General features: G+C 42.3%; 1 protein-coding gene across 1 annotated transcript in view; it reads left to right on the top strand.

Annotated features, from left to right (window-relative positions):
• The window catches only part of tbc1d22a (TBC1 domain family, member 22a), a 185243-nt gene that overhangs the window by 92822 nt on the left and 64848 nt on the right, over positions 1–27573 (top strand). The window contains exon 11 of the mRNA XM_031832031.1: positions 14216–14291. Coding sequence (XP_031687891.1) covers positions 14216–14291 — 76 coding nt within the window. The remainder of the gene's footprint in view (positions 1–14215; positions 14292–27573) is intronic.

Genomic DNA, 27573 nt, shown 5'->3' on the forward strand with positions numbered 1-27573 from the left:
GAAGCTACCAGATTATATTTTTTGTGAGTTTGGACATTTACAAGCGAATATGAACAAGAGACATTAAAAATGAACAAAGTTTTGACGCATGCTTGTCTGAAGGAAGAACATTACTGGCTCTGGAGCAGCATGTGTGCACGCTGTGTCTTTGTCAAGATGGCAACGGCAGTTATACAGATATCGCATCCAAAGGGCTTTGACTATGCAAACACAGCAGAAAGCTAACACAATATGAGGCTCCGTCACCTTATTAATTCAGCAACTTACTTGCTAACGTGACCCCTACGTTTCACTTGCTAGTTAATGCAGAATTCAGCTTTTTTCACGCAGGAAAGAAAGAAATAAACACACAAGAAATATCTTGCTGCGTTTTTTAAACGCAGATCTAAAATTCTTCTAATTGTCATTTCTGCTCGGCATCACACAAATGTTGTGCTTCAGTTACACTTCAGTTACACTTCTCCACGAGGATGAGAATTCATTCATGAACGGGCATTCTATCAGCAGACAGCGCTCTAACTGATGTGTAGCTACTTTTCTCCAGTACTGTGTAGCCAGCCCACCTTTCTCCAGTTAAATGCAAGATTAACTTTAAACAAAACTTCAGGAAGTGTATCTGGCTACATTCTTTCTATGAGAAACATTAGAAACAGGATGACCATACATCATTTTTGCAACAAAAAAAAACCTTGCCTTTTCATCATTAGCTCATTTACTTGTGTGGCTGCCAGCCAAATAGCGTTGAACTTCTGTTATCTGATGAAAATGATGCTACCTCCCCAAGCTACCTCCCCAAGCAAAGTGAGAAGAATTAGAGCACCACATTGAAGCTGCCCATCAACACCCGTTCGGGGTGGTGTTGTCATCATGTTTGACAGTCTCCTCGAGGGGAAGATGTCTTTCCAAGAAATGGCCATATCACAGCCTGCCGATATGGACAGCCCCATCAAGAGGATCCTCCTGGATGATGTATTTTGGGAGAGAGTGGTAAGCAGCCCGAAACTCCTGAAACCTATAGCGTTAGCCATTGCACGGATTGAGGGAGACTTCCTGTCTGATGTTCAGACTCTGGAAGGGAGTTTGTGGATCTGAGGCTTTTTCCCCTGTTGCCTCCATCATCCTCCAAATCCCACCAACATAAGCCGCCTCAGAGCGCAACTGGACCTTTGTAGGGGAGCACACACACCAAAGCACGCAACAGGCTGACCAATAAAAGGGTTGAAAAATTGGTGGCCATCCGAACAAATTTGAGGCTTTTTGAGCCTGACAACGAGCCATCCTCAACAAGGTTGGACACAGTGGACAGTGAGAGGACATTTCTTATTTTGCTGAGTTTTAATCAGTAATATCTACAATTGAAGTCAGAAGTTTCCATACATATAGGTTGGAGTCATTAAAACTTGTTTTTCAACCACTCCACAAATTTCTTGTTAACAAACTATAGTTTTGGCAAGTCGGTTAGGACATCTACTTTGTGCATGACACAAGTAATTTTTCCAACAATTGTTTACAGACAGATTATTTCACTTATAATTCACAGTAGTAAGACGTTTACATACACTTAGTTGACTGTGCCTTTAAACAGCTTGGACAATTACAGAAAATGATGTCATGGCTTTAGAAGCTTCTGATAGGCTAATTGACATCATTTGAGTAAATTGGAGGTGTACCTGTGGATGTATTTCAAGGCCTACCTTCACACTCAGTGCCTCTTTGCTTGACATCATGGGAAAATCAACAGAAATCAGCCAATACGTCAGAAAAAAAATTGTAGACCTCCACAAGTCTGGTTCATCCTTGGGAGCAATTTCCAAACGCCTGAAGGTACCACGTTCATCTGTACAAACAATAGTACACAAGTATAAACACCATGGGACCACGCAGCCGGCATACCGCTCAGGATGGAGACGCGTTCTGTCTCTTAGAGATGAACCTTCTTTGGTGCGAAAAGTGAAAATCAATCCCAGAACAACAGCAAAGGACTTTGTGAAGATGCTGGAGGAAACAGGTACAAAAGCATCTATATCCACAGTAAAACGAGTCCTTTATCGACATAACTTGAAAGACTGCTCAGCAAGGAAGAAGCCACTGCTCCACAACCGCCATTAAAAAACCAGACTACAGTTTGTAACTGCACATAGGGACAAAGATCATACTTTTTGGAGAAATGTCTTCTGGTCTGATGAAACAAAAATAGAACTATTTGGCCATAACGACCATCGTTATGTTTGGAGGAAAAATGGGGAGGCTTGCAAGCCGAAGAACACCATCCCAACCGTGAAGCACAGGGGTGGCAGCATCATGTTGTCGGGGCAAAGTGAGAAGAATATATGTATGGTGGACATTCCTGCATTCCTGTGGCATTGTGTTGTGTGACAAAGCTGTACATTTTAGAGTGGCCTTTTTTATTGTCTCCAGCGCAAGGTGCACCTGTGTAATAACCATGCAGTTTAATCTGCTTCTTGATATGCTACAGCTGTCAGGTGGATGGATTATTATCTTGGCAAAGGATAAATGCTCACTAGCCAGGAGAAGCTTTTTGTGCATATGGCAAATTTCTGGGAACTTTTACATTATGGGATATATCATGTTTATATTTTTGTTCAGTATGATTTAGCAATCTAAAATACTTTTGCTGACATGGGCTAATTGGCTGACTATCAGTGACTGACATAACAAGAGAGAAACTGTTGACGTACAAATAAATGTTTAAATTGCACCTTGTGTATTGTACTATTCGAACTCGCAACAGTAAGTTGAGACCTGGGGGAATTGATCCTTCAAAAGGAGGCCCATCCCTGACATAGCTAGAGCGGTGGATTAAGAGCAAGGTTTGTGTAATGTCTGTCTCACAAGCAACTGGAGAGACCACACACAGACACTCACTTGACTATCTGCTGGTTTAGCTGTGAGCTAAAGGGTCCCTGCTGTGGGAGGCTGGTGCAGCCTGCTGGTGTAGCCCGTGTTGAGGCGATGTAGTGAGAGGTGCAGTGGGTTGCTATCCTGTTATTACTGCTCCGGGATGTTTAAAATGAACCGTGACTCATAGCTTCTGCCCGGGTTCAGCTTGCTCCTGTGTGTGTGGTGTGTGGGGGTGGCTGTGGTTGGAGCCTAGGGAAGGGTGATGCCAGTCTTTGTTTGGGGGAATATCTCACCCTAGCGCACCCCTGCCAATTAGATTCATTCAACTGTGCCCAGGAGGAGGCGGGGGAGACATGGAGAAGAGCCAGAGCCAGGGAGAGGGGGAGAATGAGAGTAAAGGAGAGGGAGAACAAGGCTCCAAACATTTTCAGTTGGTGGCACCAGTCCATAATTTGGTTGCACCCATTTTTCTTGATAGAGCAACATTTTATCATCTTATAAAGTTATTCAGTTCTTTATTAAAACGTGTAATCGACTACTGAGATGCTATTCAATAATTTAAAAAAATCATATCTATTCATGTTTCAAAATATTCTAATTTGCAACCTAATCCAGTGGGTCATGCATTTTGGGTAGACAATTAAGCTGTTTTATTTTACTGTTAAACCAACTCTAAATATACTGTAATACCCACTAATAGCCATGTATTAGTCTAAAAGTTAATGTAATCTCCAAAAACCTTTGCAGTTGTAGCCTACCACCCAATGAGGCCTATGCAATCGCAATGGCCAATACGCATTTATCACACTCTATCTCAAAGCCGTATCAAATGTCTTGGTTGTAAAATAGTTGAGTTGATTTTTTTATTTTATTACAGAAAGCTGAGAACCTCCTTAACTGTGACAACAGGATCGCTGTGTTTTCCCCGATATTGGATTTTAAAATGTTATACAATCAGAACCACTTTTTTTCCCTCCCAGAGCAGGCAGACACTTTAATTATAAGAATCATGAGGATAATTTACTTTTCTGTTTGACCAAATCCTGGTTTTAGCCTCCTAAAAATAGGAGGTGACCATGTAAAAATGTGCAGCTCGGCCAATTCTAAATTTAGGTAGGATAATGAAACAATGGGGATGTAAGGAGAAACATTGGGAGCGAGACTCAGGTTTAGGGAGGGGGGAGGGAGAGTGGCAGGCAGGAGGGAGGCAGAGGCAGGAGAGACTGAGAGAATGGAATGAAACGGGGAGGGAGTGATGGGGACCTGGGGAGGCAGGGGGAAGAGGGAGTTTTTCTGGCTGACTGCGGCTCTCTCCCCTACCTTTTTATTGACAGCTGGATGCCTCTTTTTCAGCTCCGCTAGCTACTCAATCACACAGCTGATAGAGAGGCCTGTCACTCATATTCTCCTTGTTTCTTACACACACACACACACACACACACACACTCACACACACCCAGCACTCACACTCTCTATTCAGTCCTCTTGCTGACACATCTAACAAATACTCAAACTATAAGACCCCATTCACATGCACATTTAAGTACCTTGCAGACCCCGTTAAAATATGTGAGAGCACTCACAATCAATGAGTCCTAGATTTAGAGAGGTAGGGGGAGAAGAGAAGAGGATAGGTTCTCAGTGTGAGTGAGATCTTTTTCAGTTAAGCCCATGATTGCTGATTGTTCCCACACAGTGAGGAGCCAGGTTATCCCTGAACACACACACACACAGCCATTTGCCAGTCGGCAGAGGGAGCGATAGATGGTGAGAAGGTTGATGGAGGTGCGTCAATATGGCTTTGTCCTCCTCAACACGCCTCCTGTGTGTTTGTAGAGGTCTGTGTGTGTGCATACAGCCCGGTGTTCAGCAGGTCTATTGTGACTCAGGGTTATCTGTAGCTGTCATCTCTACAGCAGACGCCTCCAGCGACAGACAGACAAACAGACAGCCAGGCACACTTTCTATGTTGTTCACTTTGTTGATAGGCGCCGACACACACAATAAATAGCCTCAGTCTCCAAAGATTGTGTTTTACATTGTTTAGCCACTAACAGAATAGAAAGGGGAAGAAATGGCTGCCCTGAAAACCTCATTAGCCATGCATCGATCGTGAGAGTCTTGTCATTCCTGGGATGAAAAAGGGAATAGTTGTCATTGTTGGTGAGGGCAGAGACGTGACAGAGACAGACAGTGACCCAATGGCTCAGTTTTTAGTTGAGAATAACAGAATAGCGAGAAAATAAAAGAAGAAGAACAAAGTGTGGAATGTGGATATTTCCTGCCATTGCCTCAGAGGATCAAAGCTACGGTCAAATACTTTATCACAGACAATATGGCTTTGTGGAGATATGGGGAGCGAGAAAGGGAGGAAGAGAGAAGAAGAAGCGAGGGATGGTGTTATGGAGAAAGGGATGGAGAGAGTGTGATTGAAAGCGAGGGTAGTACAGAGAGCGAGGGTAGTACAGAGAGCGAGGGTAGTACAGAGAGCGAGGGTAGTACAGAGAGCGAGGGTAGTACAGAGAGCGAGGGTAGTACAGAGAGCGAGGGTAGTACAGAGAGCGAGGGTAGTACAGAGCGAGGGTAGTACAGAGCGAGAGAGGGCAATAGATTCATTTATTTTTATTTGTTATGTTATTTTACCAGGTAAGTTGACTGAGAACACGTTCTCATTTGCAGCAATGACCTGGGGAATAGTTACAGGGGAGAGGAGGTGGATGAATGAGCCAATTGTAAACTGGGGATTATTAGGTGACCGTGATGGTTTGAGGGCCAGATTGGGAATTTAGCCAGATAAAGTGAGAGAGCGCTAGGTAGGGGAAGAATCAGATATGAGAGACAGCATCACACTGTCTTCATACTGAGCTGGACAGTCTAGATCACAGGGTATCATCTGAGTGCTATGGGTCAGGTTAAGTGTACCATAATCCGTACACTTGCGCTGTGGCCTCACTCCGTACTTCCCCAGTGCTCTGCAGTAGGCCAGGTATTAAGCATGCTTAGCCTGTTACAGTTACTAGTTACCTGTCCACAATTGTAATCGGTAAGGTAACTTTTGGACTACCCAAACTCAGTAATGTAATCAGATTACTTTCAGTTACTTTTAGATTACATTCCCCTTAAGACAAAACATTATATTACTAATTCAACAACATCTGTTGCAGGATAAATCAGTGTTTAGAGTTTACATAGCTGGCCATAAATTGATTTTGCATTTTACTTTATGGGTTGGTTATGTAGACTTCTTCTAACCCATTGCTTTATTCTGCAGATATTAATACGATTTGGCCATATCTTTACATTAAAAACCAAAGTCTGTCAGATTTCCAGTCATTACAATGAATTTAATACCTGTTGGTCTTCAAGAATAAGACTTGGAAATATGAAATTATAGATTACCCCAATTGTTTTACCTGCGCATAACCCAAAAGCGAAAGACTAATTAGCCAGCCCTACTCTGTTGTTTATGATTTTGTTGTCATGGAGGACTGATTGGGCTCATTGCTTTGATTTGAAAAGTAAACGCTGCCCTCGGAATATCATGTGCAAAAGTGCAATATACAGTACATGAAAAATAAATGGGGGGAGGGAGGGTGCATTTACTACATATTTATTATTTATGTTTTTGTTGGTGACACTTTGATGTCTCTCTAATTTGCAGCTGTTTAAGAGTTTGTGCATGTGTCCGTTAGGCCCTCCCTATTTACGACTCTCTGCATGAAGCAGTGCTTAGAGTGGACCAGAGAGACCGGTACAGTAGCTACTTCATTAAAGCAGGGGATCTTAAAGCTGACGTACTTATTGGTGCCTGTGGGCTCTGGGTTAGTCTTAATGCATGCTTCAAACTGGCCTACTGCTCACTCTCTTAACAGGTAATTGCATTTAGGGATAGAGAAAGAGGGAGGGAGAGTGATTAAGCGTATTATGGTCTGTTGACCCGGGGACATGGCTACTGCACGTGTGCAGATGGAGCCAGAAAGTCTCAATCCCTACTCTCTCTAATAAGTCAGACCGTAGCCCATCAAACTAGATATGATCTCACTGTAGTGATTTCAGGGGATTCAGAACACTCACTCTTAATGTGGTTAGGTTAGGGAGATTACTGTCTAGTCTGGCCCTGTAGCTCTACTATAGGAAAATGGACTGACTCCTGCTGAATGGAGTTAGATGAGGAGTAGAGGTACTCTAGGGAGTAAGGGAGGGAGCGAGGTAAGGAAGAAACAAAGGAAAATGCCTTGACCCGGTACTGCTGTGTACTCCTGAATCCATGCCAGCCATTGAAATATAATTTATATGTGTCAGCCTACATGAAATCCTTGTCACATTTTACATAGTGTATTATTTTCTTGAAGTAGCTTCTTTATAGCCGGGCTGTACAGTAGCACTGGAAGGTCACAGTGAAGGGAGAGGTGATGGTAGGCCAAGGTTTCTATCTCTCTCGCTCTCTATCTCTGCCCCCCCCACCCTCTCTATCTTTCTCCATCTCTCTCCCCCTCTGTCAGTAGTGTGTTGTATCCAGAGGCACTCCTGTATTCATGGCCACAACACTCACTGCAGGATGCACAGCTGAGCCTGAAGGTCGGGCAGCAATTGTTTATCGGTTAATGTCTCCTTCTCTCTGTCTAAAATGTCTCGTTCTCTCTGTCTAAAATGTCTCGCGTTCTCTGTCTAAAATGTCTCGTTCTCTCTGTCTAAAATGTCTCGTTCTCTCTGTCTAAAATGTCTCCTTCTCTCTGTCTAAAATGTCTCATTCTCTGTCTAAAATGTCTCGTGCTCTCTGTCTAAAATGTCTCGTGCTCTCTGTCTAAAATGTCTCGTGCTCTCTGTCTAAAATGTCTCGTTCTCTCTGTCTAAAATGTCTCGTTCTCTCTGTCTAAAATGTCTCGTTCTCTCTGTCTAAAATGTCTCCTTCTCTCTGTCTAAAATGTCTCCTTCTCTCTGTCTAAAATGTCTCTCGCTCTCTGTCTAAAATGTTTTGTGCTCTCTGTCTAAAATGTCTCGTTCTCTCTGTCTAAAATGTCTCTCGCTCTCTGTCTATAATGTCTCGTTCTCTCTGTCTAAAATGTCTCGTTCTCTCTGTCTAAAATGTCTCCTTCTCTCTGTCTAAAATGTCTCACGCTCTCTGTCTAAAATGTCTCGTTCTCTCTGTCTAAAATGTCTCCTTCTCTCTGTCTAAAATGTCTCGCGTTCTCTGTCTAAAATGTCTCCTTCTCTCTGTCTCAAATATTTTGCGCTCTCTGTCTAAAATGTCTCTCGTTCTCTGTCTAAAATGTCTCTCGTTCTCTGTCTAAAATGTCTCTTGCTCTCTGTCTAAAATGTCTCTCGTTCTCTGTCTAAAATGTCTCGTTCTCTCTGTCTAAAATGTCTCTCGCTCTCTGTCTAAAATGTCTCGTGCTCTCTGTCTAAAATGTCTCGTGCTCTCTGTCTAAAATGTCTCACGCTCTCTGTCTAAAATGTCTCTCGCTCTCTGTCTAAAATGTCTCCTTCTCTCTGTCTAAAATGTCTCCTTCTCTCTGTCTAAAATGTCTCGCGTTCTCTGTCTAAAATGTCTCCTTCTCTCTGTCTCAAATATTTTGCGCTCTCTGTCTAAAATGTCTCTCGTTCTCTGTCTAAAATGTCTCGTGCTCTCTGTCTAAAATGTCTCGTGCTCTCTGTCTAAAATGTCTCGCGTTCTCTGTCTAAAATGTCTCCTTCTCTCGGTCTCAAATATTTTGCGCTCTCTGTCTAAAATGTCTCTCGTTCTCTGTCTAAAATGTCTCTCGTTCTCTGTCTAAAATGTCTCTCGTTCTCTGTCTAAAATGTCTCTTGCTCTCTGTCTAAAATGTCTCTCATTCTCTGTCTAAAATGTCTCGTGCTCTCTGTCTAAAATGTCTCGTGCTCTCTGTCTAAAATGTCTCGTGCTCTCTGTCTAAAATGTCTCACGCTCTCTGTCTAAAATGTCTCTTGCTCTCTGTCTCGCTCTCTGTCTCGCTCTCTGTCTAAAATGTCTCGAGCTCCCTCGGTCTAGCTCCCTCGGTCTAGCTCCCTGGGTCTCCCTCCCTGGGTCTCCCTCCCTGGGTCCCCCTCCCTGGGTCCCCCTCCCTGGGTCACCCTCCCTGGGTCTAGCTCCCTGGGTCTAGCTCCCTGGGTCTAGCTCCCTGGGTCTAGCTCCCTGGGTCTAGCTCCCTGGGTCTAGCTCCCTGGGTCTAGCTCCCTGGGTCTAGCTCCCTGGGTCTAGCTCCCTGGGTCTAGCTCCCTGGGTCTAGCTCCCTGGGTCTAGCTCCCTGGGTCTAGCTCCCTGGGTCTCGCTCCCTGGGTCTCGCTCCCTGGGTCTCGCTCCCTTTGTCTCACACACACACACACACACACACACACACACACACACACACACACACACAATTTGTAGTAACATAAACTTAGTGACCATGATTTTATCATTTATAATTTCGTAAATGCATGGTTGATCCAAGGCCTGTTGTGAGGTTGCTGCTTTTTGTCCCCGAAGCCCTTAATCAAATAATACATTATTTGATTACTTAAATGTACATTAGGATCAAAACTGGGATTGTATGTACATGTGACTTGCTCCACTATGTTAAGTCCACTTCCAATGACAATTTGTACATTAGGACAAACGTCAAACACATGTGACTTTTCAATTTCCAATTACTGTTCGCCTGTGTTATTAGCACACCCATATGCACTCTCTAAATGGAGCTTGTTATATAAAGTTGATCGTACATGTGCCCATTAGATGGATACCCTCTTCACTATGCTATAAGGAGACATCATTAGCTCTTCAAGAACTGTCATCTATTCATACTGTGGCTAAAGGCGACATCAATGGATGTATAATGGTCTCAGTACTTTAAGAGGAACTGAACCAAAAAATGACTTCTCTGGTTGAAAAGCGGCCTATGTGGCATCGGTAGTAGTTGTCATGACTCTCCAGACAGTGGATGAAAGGACCCATCAGCTAGGCAAATGTTTGAAGATAGCCAGACCCCCTCTCTCCCACAGAAGAGGGGAATGGGGGCTGTGCCGTTCATGATACATTAACACTGGATCATACATTTAAGTAGGAGGGAACTTTCCCTCTCTGCCTTTCAGTATCGGGCTCCCGAGTGGCGCAGCGGTCTAAGGCACTGCTTCTCAGTGCTAGAGGGATCATGACAGACATCCTGGTTCGAATCCAGGCTGTATCACAACCGGACGTGATTGGGAGACCCATTGGCCTAGCGTTGTCTGGGTTAGGCCGGTGTAGGCCATCAATGTAAATAAGAATTTGTTCTTAACTGACTTGCCTAGTTAACTTCTTGAAGCTAGTGGGCACTATTTTTATGTTTGGAAAAATAACGTTCCCAAAGTAAACAGCCTATTTCTCAGGACCAGATGCTAGAATATGCATATAATTGACAGATTAGGATAGAAAACACTCTAAAGTTTCCAAAACTGTCAAAATATTGTTTGTGAGTATAACAGAACTGATATTGCAGGCAAAACCTGAGGAAAATCTAACCAGGAAGTGGCTTCTATTTTGAAAGCTCCATGTTCCATAGCCCCCCATTGCTCCATTTAAAGGGATATCAACCATATTCCTTCCCCTATCGCTTCCTCAAGGTGTCAACAGTCTTCAGACATAGTTTCAGGCTTTTATTTTGAAAAATGAGCCAGAACGAAAACATGGTCTAGCTCCCTCAAGTGGTCACATGAGTTTTGCTCGGGCAACAGAATTTGTTTTTCCCTCTCCTACTGTGAAAGACATTTGCGGTTGATATATTATCGATTATTATCGATTATATAAAAACAACCTGAGGATTGATTATAAAAAAACATTTGACATGTTTCTGTGGACATTATGGATATTATTTGGAATTTTCGTCTGCGTTGTCGTGACCGCTCTTTCCTGTGGATTTCTGAACATAATGCGACAAACAAACGGAGGTATTTGGATATAAAAATCATCTTTATGGAACTAAAGGAACATTTGTTGTGTAACTGGGAGTGTCATGAGTGAAAACATCCGAAGATCATCAAAGGTAAATTATTAATTTGATTGCTTTTCTGAATTTTGTGAACTAGCTACTTAATGCTTAGTGTACATAAGGTTTTGTTATGCTATCGATAAACTTACACAACCGCTTGGATTGCTTTCGCTGTAAAGCATAATTTCAAAATCTGAGACGACAGGTGGATTAACAAAAGGCTAAGCTGTGTTTTGCAATATTGCACTTGTGATTTCATGAATATGATTATTTTTTTGTAATATTATTTGACTGTGGCGCTATGCTATTCAGTGGTTGCTGATGACAATTATCCTGCTTAAGGGATGGGTAGCGTCAAGAAGTTAAATAAAGGTTAAATACATTTTAAAAATCCACCAAAGAAAGGCCTTTGTGAAAACTCGAACGGCCAAAGAATGAACTTTGGAACAATATTCAATAGATAGGAATGTTAAGAATGGTTGGTGGGGATCTAAAGAATAATCATGCCATATTGTTTATTATTTTGTGATGTCGTTAAGGGTGGTATAACAAAGTAACTAACTCTGGACGTGTATGCTTTCTATGTATCAAGTTTACATCTAAATGTTGTATAAAATATGTGATTAAATATGAGAATACTTTGTGAAAATAGAAATGTGATTTTAGTCTTCTAAATTAGAATGGTTTGTCATAAACTTTTGGTCAGTCAGTAACCATGCCCAAGTGAGCACAGACATTGTGTAGGCGTAATGGAATGCCCCATTTTACCTGAGGATAAAAGCCTTGGTAACAACATTTACATTAGACCAAGTAGACGGGACAGTGAGACGAACGTTACGAATGGTTGAAACTACCAGAGCAGAAAGCATTTAGCGGTGGCTACACGGCTGACAACGGTGAGACCAAAACATGCCTGCCTGCTTGCTGCTGGCGTGTAAAATGGTCGGGAGCCTGAACCTGAATAATCAACCTTGAGACCAAGCAGACAGACGGTGTAAGCTGGACGTCACAAATGGTTAAAACTACAAGAATAGACCGTGTGGAGCGGGGCTACACGCTACTAAATGGTAAGAAACTCTGAAACTCTCAACACGGGTGAAGAAGAGAAAGACCAGAAACATTCAGTCTGCGGCTGTGCATCTCACAAGTCCTCAACTGGCAGCTTCATTAAATAGTACCCGCAAAACACCAGTCTCAACGTCAACAGTGAGGAGGCGACTCTGGGATGCTGGCCTTCTAGGCAGAGTTGCAAAGAAAAAGCCATATCTCAGACTGGCCAATAAAAATAAAATATTAAGATGGGCAAAAAAACACAGACACTGGACGGAGGAACTCTGCCTAGAAGGCCAGCGTCCCGGAGTTGCCTCTTCACCGTTGACGTTGAGACGGGTGTTTTGCGGGTACTATTTAATGAAGCTGCCAGTTGAGGACTTGTGAGGTGTCTGTTTTATCAAACCAGACACTAATGTACTTGTCCTCTTGCTCAATTGTGCACCGGGGCTCCCACTCCTCTTTCTATTCTGATTAGAGTCTTTGCTGTTGTGCTGTTCTGTGAAGGGAGTAGTACACAGCGTTGTACGAGATCTTCAGTTTTTTGGCAATTTCTCACATAGAATAGCCTTCATTTCTTAAAACAAGAATAGACTGACGAGTTTCAGAAGAACGTGCTTTGTTTCTGGCCATTTTGAGCCTGTAATCGAACCCACAAATGCTGATGCTCCATATACTCAACTAGTCTAAAGAATGACCGTTTTATTGCTTCTTTAATCAGCACAACATTTTTCAGCTGTGCTAACATAATTGCAAAAGGGTTTTCTAATGATCAATTAGCCTTTTGAAATTATTAACTTAAATGAGCTAACAACTGTCATTGGAACACAGGAATGATGGTTGTTGATAATGGGCCTCTGTACGCCTATGTATGGGGTGGCAGATAGCCTAGTAGTTAGAGCGTTGGACTAGTAACCGAAAGGTTGCAAGATCCGATCCCCGAGCTTACAAGGTAAAAATCTGTCGTTCTGCCACTTAACAAGGCAGTTAACCCACTGTTCTTAGGCCGTCATTGAAAAAAAGAATTTGTTCGTAACTGACTTGCCTAGTTAAATAAAGGTACAATGTTAATGTTGTAAATGACTGTCTCCACTGTATTTCTGATACATTTTATGTTATTCTAATTGACAAAAAAAATCTATTTTCCTTCAAAAACAAGGACATTTTTAAGTGACCCCAAACTTTTGAACGCTAGTATATATATTTCATTTCTTATCCGAAAGAGCGGTGGTTCATGTGCAAAGTATTATTATTCCTTTGAGCGTAAGTTCCATTTAAGTAGGAGGGAACTTTACCTACCCCTCCCTCTCCATGTGTAACAAGCCGTCATATCTTGTTAGTCCACTAGGGACTTTTATCTCATGTAAGTGTATTTTGTGTATTCTTTGTTAATATTTTGTTGGTAAATAAATTATTTAAATCAATTTGTTTAGTACTGAATATTCAGAAGGGCTAGGGTTCTTCCGGATCCAAGGATTATGCCACGTTCAGAGTGAGATTGAGGTAATAATTGACTGTTATTGATGTAAGATATCTATATATCTTTTGAGTTTAATTCGGGCGAAGGTAACTCGTTTAACAACTTCTTCCGTGGTGCCCCAAATTCCTAATGAGTTAATTGCTACATTATTAATTTAATCGAATAACACTTAAACATAGTTAGTTGATAAGATAAATAACAGTCATCACGTTAATGATTGTCACATCACGACATAGTTATAAACATACATTCTAGTCTCAAAACAGTCAAATGTAGTAATGAGGAGAAAAACAGATGCCAAATCAGTGAGTTCAGCCACCCTTCAAGCCCTGCTGTCTGATATTTGCATTTAGACTGTAAATGTTGCATTTAATCCCCTGTCAGCATGTGTTTATTGGTTGAGAGGACAGCGCAACTCCTGATCTCTCCTGTTCTCCCTCTCCCCATCTCTCTGTATCTCCTTCTGTCCGTCTGTCCGCCCGTCCGCCCCCTTCAAAATGGCCACAGGGTGATCACGAGCTGTGGTAGCTAGCCCTTGAGATGAGACTGTGTATGCTCTGTGTGCCAGTGTCCCTCAGCTAGTATACACAGATGTTTGTTCATATGTCATCATTAATATTCCTCACACACATCCTCTTTTTCTTTACTGAAGTACAGTTTGGTACAACAGTCTTGTCTCTGTTTTTAAGTCAAATCAATAATAGTGCAGCCATCACTCCTAGTAAGTCAGGCCTCACCTTACTGTGAAATTCATCTCTCTCTTTCTCTCTCCTCTCTCTGCTCTCTCACACACTCTCTTCTCTCTCACTCTCTCTCTCTGCTCTCTCTCTCACATTCTCTCGCTCTCTCTCCAATCAAGGACAACTACACATTTGCCCAGCCTGGGATCCAAAGAAAAGTCAAGGCTCTGGAGGAGTTGGTCAGCAGGATCGATGGTGAGTGCTTTCTCTCCCTTTCACTCTTTCTCCTGTCCTCTCTTGTGGTCCTCTACTCTCCTGTGGTCCTTTCCCTCTTCCTCTCCATCTTTCTCACCCCTCCCTCCCCTTGGCTTGTCCTCTCCCACTTTCTATCTCCCTCTTTCGATCTGTGTGGTTTCCAGAAGGGAAATCCTGTCTCTGAGCACACCCCTGCATCATATCTCTCTCTCTTTGTCTGTCTGACCATATCTCTCTTCCTGTCTGTCAGAATGATGATTAGTCTGTCCTTCTGTCAGAGTGATCACACACACACACATACACACACACACACACACACACACAGACCCTGACTGCTGTGTGTCATCCCCAATCAGCGGCGGGTCAGTGTGGCTTTTAAGAGTGGTGGCTGGCTGGCGTCTGGTCCGCCGGGGGGAAGCAGGAGCCACCAGAGCATGAGATCCTCTCATTACTTTAAATTACTGAGGTGTAATCAGAATTCACTGGCCATCCTCTCCTCCCGCCATCTCCTCACAGAGCAGGATAAGGCCAGGGTAGAGGGAGACCTGTCCCTGCACAGCACAAAGCCAGACCAGGACCAGATCTAGACTCTAGTCCTAGTCCTATACTCCTATACTTTCTTAATATTAGAGTTGTAATCAGGATTCAGTGGACATCTTCTTACAGAACAGGGACAGAATCCGAGCCCTGCACTGCACACAGTCAGCCCAGTTCTAGACCCAGATTCAACACCAGACCTAGCGCTATACCCTATTGCCAGATCCAGCCCAGACCCAGGCATTTGTATTCCACAACGGTCTTATATTTTCTTTCTTCCTGACGTCTCTACTCAGTTTGGACTTGGCTATATTTAACAACCAAATTTATGCAGGGAGGGAAATTGAGTTGGTCTTTTTGGACTAGATAAATGTCTTTAGGTCGCAGGTTAGATTTACCCTCTCTGGAGTAAGAGACTGTTCTTAAACAGATATTGAACTTTACCAGTCCTCCTTGAGAACTTCAGTTATTTTTCTCTTACTTTATCATTTTGAGTTTCCAGTGTTGTTGCCTTCTCCATTTTCTTGATCCTACAGTACAGGTCTACTGTAAATTACCGGTAAATAATAAACCATACCTTGCCAGGTATTTATTTCTGTGGCCTTTTCTCTGTTGATTTGTAACAGAGAAGGTAGCCTAGATGTTAAGAGTGTTGGGCAAGTAACCAAAAGGTTGCTGGTTCAAATCCCTGAGCCAACTAGGTGGAAAATCTGCCGACGTACCCTTGAGCAAGGCATTTAACCCTAATTGATCCTGTAAGTAGCTCTGGATAAGACCGTTTTCTAAATGACAAAAACATGTTTCAACATCAATTTTTTTTACAATTTAACATTTTTCTCATTAATTCAACACACAGCTCCTTAAAGGTTTGAACCATAAAGACACACCTATACACGCGCACACAGGTCTCCTTATAGGTAGAACCAACACTACAAGCAAACTCTGTACTCATTGTAATTAGGGACAAACATTTTCTCCTGGGAATTCTTCTAAGAATCCCAATGTGTTAATTCATCTGATATTAAAATGGCACCCTATCCTCTAGATAGTGCAATCCTTCAGACCAGATTTACTCCAGACACCCGAACAGGCCCCCATCCCCGTCATTCACAGGATAAAGCGACGGAAAAGGTATCGCGGAAGGAGATCAGGGTGCCTTGTAAGGATCCGCCGACGAGTGGCCAATCTGCCTTTGCCATCGGTACTATTGGCCAACGTACAATCACTGAATAATAAATTGGACGAACTAAAAGCACGTTTATCCTACCAATGGGACATTAAAAACTGTAATATCTTATGTTTCATCGAGTCGTGGTTGAACGATGACATGAATAACATACAGCTAGCAGGTTATACACTGTATCGGCAGGAGTGGTGGTCTATGTATATTTGTAATCAACAGCTGGTGCACGATATCTAAGGAAGTCTCAAGGTTTTGCCCGCCTGAGGTAGAGTATCTCATGATAAGCTGTAGACCACACTATCTGCTTAGAGAGTTTACATCCTCTACTTTTTGTAGCTGTCAACATACTACCACAGACCGATGCTGGCACTAAGACCGCACTCAACAAGCTGTATACCGCTATAAGCAAACAAGAAAACGCTCATCCAGAGGCGGCGCTCCTAGTGGCTGGGGACTTTAATGTAGGGAAACTTAAATCCATTTTTCCTCATTTCTACCAGCATGTTAAATGTGCAACCAGAGGGGGAAAAAAATCTAGACCACCGTTACTCCACCCACAGAGACTTGTACAAAACTCTCCCTCGCCCTCCATTTGGCAAATCTGACCATCATTCTATCCTCCTGATTCCTGCTTATAAACAAAAATTAAAGCAGGATGCACCATTGACTCGTTCAACAAAAAAGTGGTCAGATGAAGCAGATGCTAAGCTACAGGACAGTTTTGCTAGCACAGACTGGAATATGTTCTGGGATTCTTCCGATAGCATTGAGGAGTACACCACAACAGTCACTGGCTTCATCAATAAGTGCATCGATGACATTGTCCCCACAGGGACTGTATGTACATACCCCAACCAGAAGCCATGGATTACAGGCAACATCCACGCTGAGCTAAAGGGTAGAGCTGCCGCTTTCAAGGAGCGGAAGCTTATAAGAAATCCCGCTATTCCCTCCAGGGAACAATCAAACAGGCAAAGCGTCGGTACAGGACTAGGATCAAATCGTACTACACCGGCTCCGACGCTCGTTGGATGTGGCAGGGCTTGCAAACTATTAGAGACTACAAATGGAAGCACAGCTGAGAGCTGCCCAGTGACACGAGCCTACCAGATGAGCTAAATTACTTCTATGCTCGCTTCGAGGCAAGTAACACTGAAACATGCATGAGAGCATCAGCTGTTCCGGACGACTGTGTGATCACACTCTCTGTAATAACATGTTATTACATCACACTCTATGTAATTTTATTTGACCTTTATTTAACTAGGCAAGTCAGATAGGAACAAATTCTTATTTTCAATGACGGCCTAGGAACAGTGGGTTAACTGCCTGTTCAGCTCGGGGGTTTGAACTTGCAACCTTCCGGTTACTAGTCCAACGCTCTAACCACTAGGCTACCCCAATAACATGCAGACCACCATAGACCCTGTGTACAGGATCCCCATGTGAGTAAGACCTGAGTAAGACCTTTAAACAGGTCAACATTCACAAGGCCGCAGGGCCAGACGGAATACCAGGATGTGTACTCCGAGCATGCGCTGACCCACTGTCAAGTGTTTTCACTGACATTTTCAACCTCCCTGTCTGAGTCTGTAATACAAACATGTTTCAAGCAGACCAACATAGTCCCTGTGCCCAAGAACACTAAGGTATTTGGTATTTTATTAGGATCCCCATTAGCAGCTACTCCTCCTGGGGTTCACATAAAACATAATACAGAATGACATAATAAAGAACATCAATAGACAAGAACAGCTCAAGAACATATCTACGTACATTTATTTTAAAGGCACACGTAGCTTACATATCAATGCATACACACAAACTGTCTAGGTCAAATAGGGGAGAAGTGTTGTACCGTGAGGTGTTGCTTTGCCTGTTTTTTATACCAGGTTTGCTATTTATTTGAGCAATATGAGATAGAAGGAAGTTCCATGCAAAAGGCTCTATATAATACTGTACACTTTCCTGAATTTGTTCTGGATTTGGGGACTGTGAAAAGACCCTGGTGGCATGCTTGGTGGGATAAGTGTGTGTCTCAGAGCTGTGTGTAAGTTGACTATGCAAAAAAATTGGGATTTTCAATACATTAATGTTTCTTATAAAAAGAAGTTATGCAGTCAGTCTCTCCTCAACTTTTAGCCAAGAGAGACTGGCATGCACAGTATTTATATCAGCCCTCTGATTACAATGAAGAGCAGAATGCGCTGCTCTGTTCCGGGGCAGCTGGAGCTTAACTAGGTCTTTCCTTGCAGCACTGGACCACACGACTGGACAATAATCAAGATTAGACTAAACTAGAGCCTGCAGAACCTGCTTTTTGGAGTGTGGTGTCAAAAAAGCAGAGCATCTCTTTATATTATGGCCAGACCTCTCCCCATCTTTACAACCATTGAATCTATATGTTTTGACCATGACAGTTTACAATCTAAGGTAATGCCAAGTAATTTAGTCTCTTCAACTTGTTCAACAGCCACACAATTCATTACCAGATTCAGCTGAGGTCTAGAACTTAAGGAATGATTTGTACCAAATACAATGCTCTTAGTTTTAGAGATGTTCAGGACCAGTTTTTTACTGGCCACCCATTCCAAAACATACTGCAACTCTTTGTTAAGTGTTTCAGTGACTTCATTAGCTGTGGTTGCTGATGCGTATATGGTTGAATCATCAGCATACATGGACCCACATGCTCTGTTTAATGCCAGTGGCAGGTCATTGGTAAAAATAGAAAAGAGTAGAGGACCTAGAGAGCTGCCCTACGGTACACCACACTTTACATGTTTGACATTAGAAAAGCTTCAATTAAAGAAAACTCTTCGAGTTCTATTAGATAAATAGCTCTGAATCCACGATAAGGCAGAGGTTGAAAAGCCATAACACATACGTTATTTCAACAACAGGCTATGGTCAATAATATCAAAGGCTGCACTGAAATCCTATTATCAATTTCTTTCAACCATTCACCAGTCATTTGTGTCAGTTCAGTACATGTTGAGTACCCTTCTCTGCTGAAAGTCTGTTGTTAATTTGTTTACAGAGAAATAGCATTGTATTTGGTCAAACCCATTTTTTTCTAACAGTTTGCGAAGAGCTGGCAGCAAACTTATAGGTCTGCTGTTAGAACCAGTAAAGGCCGCTTTACCACTCTTGGGTAGCGGAATTACTTTGGCTTCCCTCCAGGCCTAAGGACTAAGACTTCCCTCTAGGCTCAGATTGAAAATATGACACAGAGGAGTGGCAAAAGAGTCAGCTACCATACTCAGTAGCTTTCCATCTAAGTTGTCAATGCCAGGACAGTTGTCACCATTGATCGATACGTCATTTTACCACCTCTCCCACTCTAACTTTACACAATTCAAACTTGCAATGCTTTTCTTTCATTATTATTATTATTTTTTGCATGAATACAATTGCTCACTGTTCATTGTTGGCATTTCCTTCCTAAGTTTGCCCACTTTGCCAGTGAAAATATCATAAAAATAATTGGCAACATCAAATGGTTTTGTGATGAATAAGCTTTCGATGAAAGATGGAGTTGAATTTGTCTTTCTGCCCATAGTTTCATTCAAAGTACTCAAGTTTTTTTTTCATCATTCTTTACATCATGGATCTTGGCTTCATAATACAGTTTGTTGAGTTTAGTCACATATTTCTCAATTTGCAGTAAGTAAGCCAGTCAGATGTGCAGCCAGACTTATTAGCCACTCCTTTTGCCCCATCTCTTTCAACCATACAGTTTTTCCAATTCCTCAAGCTATGGAGCCTTAACAGTTCTAACAGTCAGTTTCTTAACAGTTTATCAATAATTGGAAGAAACTATTTAATAAATTAATCAACTGCAGCGTCTGGATGCTCCTCATTAATCACATCAGACCAACTGATATTTTTAACATCATCCACATAAGACTCGCAGCAAAATATGTTGTATGATCTCTTATATACAATTTTAGGCCCAGCTGTTGGAACTTTGGCTTTCCTGGATATAGCCACTATGTTGTGATCACTACATCCAATGGATACGGATACAGCTTTAGAACAAAGTTCTACAGTATTAGTAAAAATGTGATCGGTACATGTGGATTATCTTTTTCATGTAGTGTTTGTAAACACCCTGCTAGGTTGATTAATAACCTGAACCAGATTAGACACTGGTTACAGTAAGAAGCTTCCTCTTCATCGGACAGCTTGATGAAACCCAGTCAATATTCAGGTCGCCAGAAAGGAGATCGCTCTATTTACATCACATACACTAGCAAGCATTTCACACATATTATATATAGCACTTGATGGCCTATAGCTACAACCCAAAATAAAAGGCTTCAGATGTGTCAAGTGAACCTGCAACCACAACACTTCAAAAACACTTGACATAAGATCTTCTCTAAGCATGACAGGGATATGAGTCTGAATATAAAGAGCAACACCCCCCCCCCCCCCCAATAAAGATATTCTATAGATGGTATAGCTTTGTATTGCTACTGCTGTATCATCAAATTAATTATCTAAGTGTGTCTCAGAAATGGCTAATATATGAATGTTATCTGATGTTAGCAAGTTATTGATTTCATGAACCTTATTTCTAAGGCTACATATATTAATATGGGCTATTTTCAGTCCTTTCCTGGGTAGCTTATCAGAGACAGACATAATACTGAAAAGAGCAAACAAAGCAAGAGAAGAAAACAAATATTCAGCAGTCCATGAATCAATTGGTGTGTGTGTGGTGTCGGGTTGAAAATACGAAACCATAGGCTTGGCTCTCTCATCCCTGCCTAAATGACTACCGACCCATAGCACTCATGTCTTTAGCCATGAAGTGCTTTGAAAGGCTGGCCATGGCTCACATCAACACCATTACCCCAGAAACCCTAGACCCACTCCAATTTGCATACCGCCCCAACAGATCCACAGATGATGCCTGCTCTATTGCACTCCACACTGCCCTTTCCCACCTGGACAAAATGAACACCTATGTGAGAATGCTATTCATTGACTACAGCTCAGCATTCAACACCATAGTGCCCTCAAAGCTCATCACTAAGCTAAGGACCCTGGGACTAAACATCTCCCTCTGCAACTGGATCCTGGACTTCCTGACGGGCCGCCCCCCAGGTGGTAAGGGTAAGTGGCATCGCATCCGCCACTGATCCTCAACACGTTGGCACTTTGGGTGCCTGCTCAGTCCAATCCTGTACTCCCTGTTCGCTCATGACTGCACGGCCATGCACGACTCCAACACCATTATGAAGTTTGCCATTGACACAACAGTGGTAGTCCTGATCACCAACAATGACGAGGGAGGTGGTCAGAGACCTAGCCGTGTGGTGCCAGGACAACAACCTCAACTTGTTAAGGTTATCTCGACTAAGGAGATGATTGTGGACGACAGGTAAAGGAGGACCGAGCATGCCCCCATTCTCATCAATGGGGCTCTGGTGGAGCAGGTTGAAATCTTCAAGTTCCTTAGTGTCTACATCACCAACAAACTAACATGGTCCAAGCACACCAAGGCAGTCGTGAAGAGGGGACGACAAAACCTATCCCCCCTCAGGAGACTGAAAAGATTTGGCATGGGTCCTCAGATCCCCAGAAGGTTCTACAGCTGCACCAACGACAGCATGGTTTCATCACTGCCTGGTATGGCAATTTCGCGGCCTCCGACCGCAAGGCACTACAGAGGGTAGTGCGTCCGGCCCAGTACATCACTGGGGCCAAGCTTCCTGCCATCCAGGACCTCTATACCAGGCGGTGTCAGAGGAAGGCCCTAAAAATTGTCAGACTCCAGCCACGTTAGTCATGGACTGTTCTCTCTGCCTCCGCACGGCAAGCAGTACCGGAGCGCCAAGTCTAGGTCCAAGAGGCTTCAAAAAAGCTTCTACCCCCAAGCCTTAAGACTTCTGAACATCTAATCAAATGGCTACCCAGACTATTTGCATTGCACCCCCCCCCACCTACATGTATATATTACATCAATTACCTCGACTAACTGGTGCCCCCGCACATCGACTCTGTACCAGTACCCCTGTATATAGCCTTGCTATTGTCATTTTACTGATGTTCGTTACTTTTGTTTATTTTTCTTTTGGTATTTTTCTTAAAACTGCATTGTTGGTTAAGGGTTTGTAAGTAAGCATTTCACTGTAGGTGAATACCTGTTGTATTTGGCGCATGTGACAAATCCAATGTGTTAATTGGCTGTGGTTAAATACTTTGCACAGGGTTCGTTCGTGCGCGTGAGTCCTGGGTTCAAATACTATTTAGGGTATTTTTAAACTACTTTTAAAGACATTTGGAAGCAAGTTTTTTGATATTTTTTGATATGGGAATGGAAAGTATTGGCATATATTTGAAAATACTTATACATTATTCATATACATTTTTTTATACTTTTTTTTTCAACAGGGAGTCATGCTGAGACCAATGTGTGTTTCTCAGTTGAGCCCTGCATTAACACTCATACACATTCATAATGCACATAAATATTCACATCAATACACAAATCAAAACACAATCATAGAAAACAATCAGCCTTTTGAATTGCCCTAGAGGCATCAATTCATAACCTTTTTGAGAACCTTGGACAAGGAAGCTGCAAAAAACCCTAAAAGCAGATCAAACAACAATACACACAAATATATAAGCTTGAAGCTTTCCACCTTCTCCACTGTGGTCCCGTCAATGTGCATAGAGGGATGTTCCCTCTGCTGTTTCTTGAAGTCCACGATTATCTTCTTTGTTTTGTTGATGTTGGGTGAGAGGTTATTTTCCTGGTGCTAATCTCCCAGGTCCCTCACCTCCTCCCTGTAGGCTGTATTGTCGTTGTTGGTAATCAGGCCTACAGATGTTGTGTCGCCTGCAAACTTGATGATTGAGTTGGAGGCGTGCGAGGCCATGCAGTCTTGGGTGAACCGGGAGTACAGGTGGGGGCTGAGCACACATCCTTGTGGGGACCCAATGTTGAGTATCAGCGAAGTGGAGGTGTGTTTTCCTACCTTCCCTACCTGTGGGCGGCCCGTCAGGAAGTCCAGGACTCAGTTGCACAGGGTGGTGTTCAGACCCTGGGCCTGAAGCTTAATGATGACCTCTGAGGGTACTATGGTGTTGAATGTTGGGCTATAGTCAATGAACAGCATTCTAACATAGGTATTCATCTTGTCCAGATGGGATACGGCAGTATGCAGTGCGATGGTGATTGCATCGTCTGTGCATCTTTTTGGGGTAGTAAGTAAATTGATGTAGGTCTAGGGTATCAGGTAAGGTAGATTTGATATGGTCCTTGACTAGTCTCTCAAAGCAGTTCATGATGACAGAAGTGAGTGCTACGGGGTGATAGTAATTTAGTTACCTTGGCTTTCTTGGGTACAGGAACAATGGTGGACATCTTGAATCATGTGGGGACAGTAGACTGTGATAGGGAGAGATTGAATATGTCAGTTAACACTCAAGCCAGCTGGTCTGCGCATGCTCTGAGAACACGGCTAGGGATGCCGTCTGGGCCAGCAGCCGTGCGAGGGTTAACACGTTTAAATGTCTTACTCATGTCGGCCACAGGAAGGAGAGCCCACAGTACTTGATAGCGAGCCGCGTCGGTGGCACTGTGTTATCCTCAAAGCGGGCGAATAAGGTGTTTAGCTTGTCCGGAAGCAAGATCTCGGTGTCCGACGTGGCTAGTTTGTAGTATGTGATTGTCTGTAGATCCTACCACATTCGTCTTGTGGCTGAGACATTGAATTGCAAATCCTGTTTAGCTCATTACTGACGTTTTGCCTGTTTCATTGCCGTACGGAGGGAAAATAACTACACTGTTTGAATTCGGCCATATTCCCAGTCAGCTTGCCATGGTGAAATGCGATGGTTCATGCTTTCAGTTTTGCGCGAATGCTGCCATCTATCCACAGTTTCTGGTTAGGGTATGTTTTAATAGTCACAGTGGGTACAACATCTCCTATACACTTCCTGATAAACTCAGTCACCATATCAGTATATTTGTCAATAATATATTATTATTCTCTGAGGCTTCCCAGAACATATCCCTATCCATGTAATCAAAACAATATTGATGCGTGGATTCCGATTGGTCAGACCAGCGTTGAATAGTTCTTAGCATGGTTACTTCCTGTTTGAGTTTCTGCCTATATGAAGGGAGGAGCAAAATGGACTACTAATCAGATTTGCCGAAAGGATGGCGGGGGAGGGCCTTGTAAGGCATCCCGGAAGTTGGAGTAGCAGTGGTCGATTGTTTTAGCAGCGCGAGTCAATGTGTTGATAAAATTTTGGCATTCTTTTCCTCAAATTTGCTTTGCTAAAGTCCCCAGCTACAATACATGCGACCTCAGGATTTGTGGTTTCCAGTTTGCATAAAGTCCAGTGAAGTTCTTTGAGGGGGGATATACATGACTATAACCAAAGAGAATTCTCTTCAATTTCCCTGGGGGGGAATTGTAGATGGAACAGCATTGTTTATATGGACACAAGTGCAATATTGCAAAACACAGTTTGGCCTTTTGTTAATCCACCTGTCGTCTCAGATTTTGAAATTATGCTTTACAGCGAAAGCAATCCAAGCGTTTGTGTAAATTTATCGATAGCATAACATAACATTGTGTACACTAAGCATTAAGTAGCTAGGTCACGAAAATCAGAAAAGCAATCCCAAAAAAAGTTTACCTTTGATGATCTTCGGATGTTTTCACTCACGAGACTCCCAGTTACACAACAAATGTTCCTTTTGTTCCATAAAGATTATTTTTATACCCAAAATACCGACGTTTGTTTGTTGCGTTATGTTCAGAAATCCACAGGAAAGAGCATTCACGACAACGCAGACGAATATTATATTCCAAATAATATCCATAATGTCCACAGAAACATGTCAAACGACTGGAGACAATTTTTGAATCAATAAAGAGTGGTCAACAGTATTCTCTTATCCATACCCTTTACCACATCGTTTAACACCAAGGTTGCATTAGGGATGGTGCTATAAACCAGCATGAAACCAGACTTGTGAGCACTTAGAATACATCTCATAGGAAGGAAGGATCTAAGTTGTCAATTAATTAATATCATGTTTTCAGGGCTCTACATTAAGGCTTGTATGGGGTAAGTAAAAACATTTTTTACAAAAAAAATTGAAAATCACTATCAAACTATTACTCAGATCAGATCAGAATTGGATCAAGCAGCTCCGCAGTGCATGGTTTACAGTAAATTGCCTATATTCCAATTTGCTATAACAAATTTCTCTAAATAAGTTATATTTATACAAAACGAGAACAATGTAGACCGAGCTAAGAGCCTCACCAAAGCACCACAAAATATCCGGTCAGAAAATGTAGTTTTGATATGAATGTGACCTGGCCTATTAAGCCACTCTTCAATGTAATTCATCCTAGATTTCTCCTGCCATGCTTTTTCATGATCAAGGTGCAATAAATGAATGTAACAGAGTTCTGGACTTTCTCAGAAAGTTTTATTGTTTTTGAATAACCCCAAGGCTTATGGTAATAACCCCGAGGCTTATGATAATAATGAGAGAGAGAGAAGAAACGATAGCAATATATACACATCTAATGAGAAATTTGAACAACACCTTCTTGTTGAGCAAAGCATTATAAGACAGACTTTATGCATACGAGGCCCCAAAAAAATCATTCCTTGCCATTGTGAACCAAACAACCAAAAGCTTTATAAACCAAAATAAAATATCATAAAAGTCAAAGACAAATTAAAGTTATGAAGAGTATTTTCCAAATTATTTGAGCGTTTAATGTCCTAAAGTTGCAGCTTTTAAATGAGATGAATTATGGAAGTTGGAGTCTATGCTATTCTCAATCCAATGAGGAGTCAAAAACTTAGGCTTCAGCTGAGGAATGCTTATGAAATGAAATGAGTAGGTGACCTATGCCTATTTCCATATTATTCTAGCATAGTGCAACCTACTTACAATGCATATAGTAGCCTAGGTTTAATAAGAGAAGAGGATGAGGAAAAAAATGCTAATCAGTTTATAATTTTCCAGTTCTGAGGATAGCAGAGTTGCTCTGCAGCCCGTGATGACAACCCAGCACAAGACGCACTGCTAGCGAGGCTCGTTGACTGTGTCACTCGCTCCATCTGCACACTTTGGCAGACAAAGCTAGCCAGATAGGCCTAGGCTACTACACATCTCTTTCGTGTCACAACTCCACCAGAGTGAAATAAGCTATTTGAAAAGATTTGGCTCAGCTAAATGTATTTTGCCAATGTCATGATTCTTCTTGTCCTTCCAATAGCATGCCAATAAATGCGTAGCGGTCTTTCCTTCTTTAAAAAAAATGGAATAATTGAGTTTGTACGTTATTTTGGATGGCTGCTAGGGGGAGATATCATCGTCTATGGCAGGGGTGTCAAACATTCCATGGAGGGCCTATTGTCTGCTGGTTATAGTTTTTTTTCCCTTTCAATTGAGACCTAGACAACCAGGTGGGGAATTCCTTACTAATCAGTGACCTTAATTCATCAATCAGCACAAGGGAGGAGCGAAAACCCGCAGACACTCGGCCTTCCGTGGAACGAGTTTGACACGTGGTCTATGGGCAAGCACATCATTTTTTTTCATATCACTACTATGTACTTGACACATTTTCAGTCACACTTTTGACTGATGGTGTTACAGACCTTTTATTTTGTGACTTCAGCTTTCGGACAAGTAAAAAAAAAATCTGTCCTACTTGTTCAAAGGACAAGTGGCTAAAAAAGTTAATGTCAAGCCCTGGTTGTTGAAAATGGAAACATATTCACTAGAAGTTGACTGATCTTCCAACGAGCCAAGTGGCGGCTGGGAGAGGGAATAGTAGTCGACTGACTGCCCAGGGTCGATTTAACCAGCATTTCTTAAAATAAAAAGCCTGGAGAGATAAAATGGTGAAAGCATCACTTGTCTTATTTTTCTCAGTAATGATGCCAGTGTCTGACACAACTTGCTTATGCAGGGAAGGAGAGGAATTGCCATGCTTCAATGCATTAACTATTTTCCAAAATGTAGATGGATCACCAGCAGAGTCTGTGATATAACTTAGAGAGTAGCTTGATTTAGCTTTCTTAATTTAGGAAGTACACCTATTTTTACATTTCCACATTTATTTCTACATCTAGGATGTACATGCACTTGAACCAGGTCTGTTTGGTATTTTAAATCATGTATTTCGAAATATGTTTGTGAAAATACTTTAAAGTAGTAGGCTATTTTTAGGAAAGTATTTGAAAATACTTTTGAATACTTCCAATATTCCAGTTGATTCAGGCCACAACGACTTAAATACACAGGAAATAATCAAATACACGTGCGTGTGCATATCAGTTTGTGTGTTTGCCCATGCATGTTTATGTGTGTGAGTATGTCCTTGTACATGTATGAGTTGGTGTGGATTGATTTCCACCTCTGCGTAACTAGATCCATTAGGGCTGTTCTAGGGGAGATGTTATGCAGCACCACTCTGCCAGCTCTCTTCTAGCTGATTAAACCTGACACAGGACATGGCTCCAAGGGGGTCATTTTGGGATAATGGCACAGTGTAA

Source organism: Oncorhynchus kisutch, linkage group LG9 (genome assembly GCF_002021735.2).
Source record: "Oncorhynchus kisutch isolate 150728-3 linkage group LG9, Okis_V2, whole genome shotgun sequence".
NCBI lineage: Eukaryota > Metazoa > Chordata > Actinopteri > Salmoniformes > Salmonidae > Oncorhynchus > Oncorhynchus kisutch.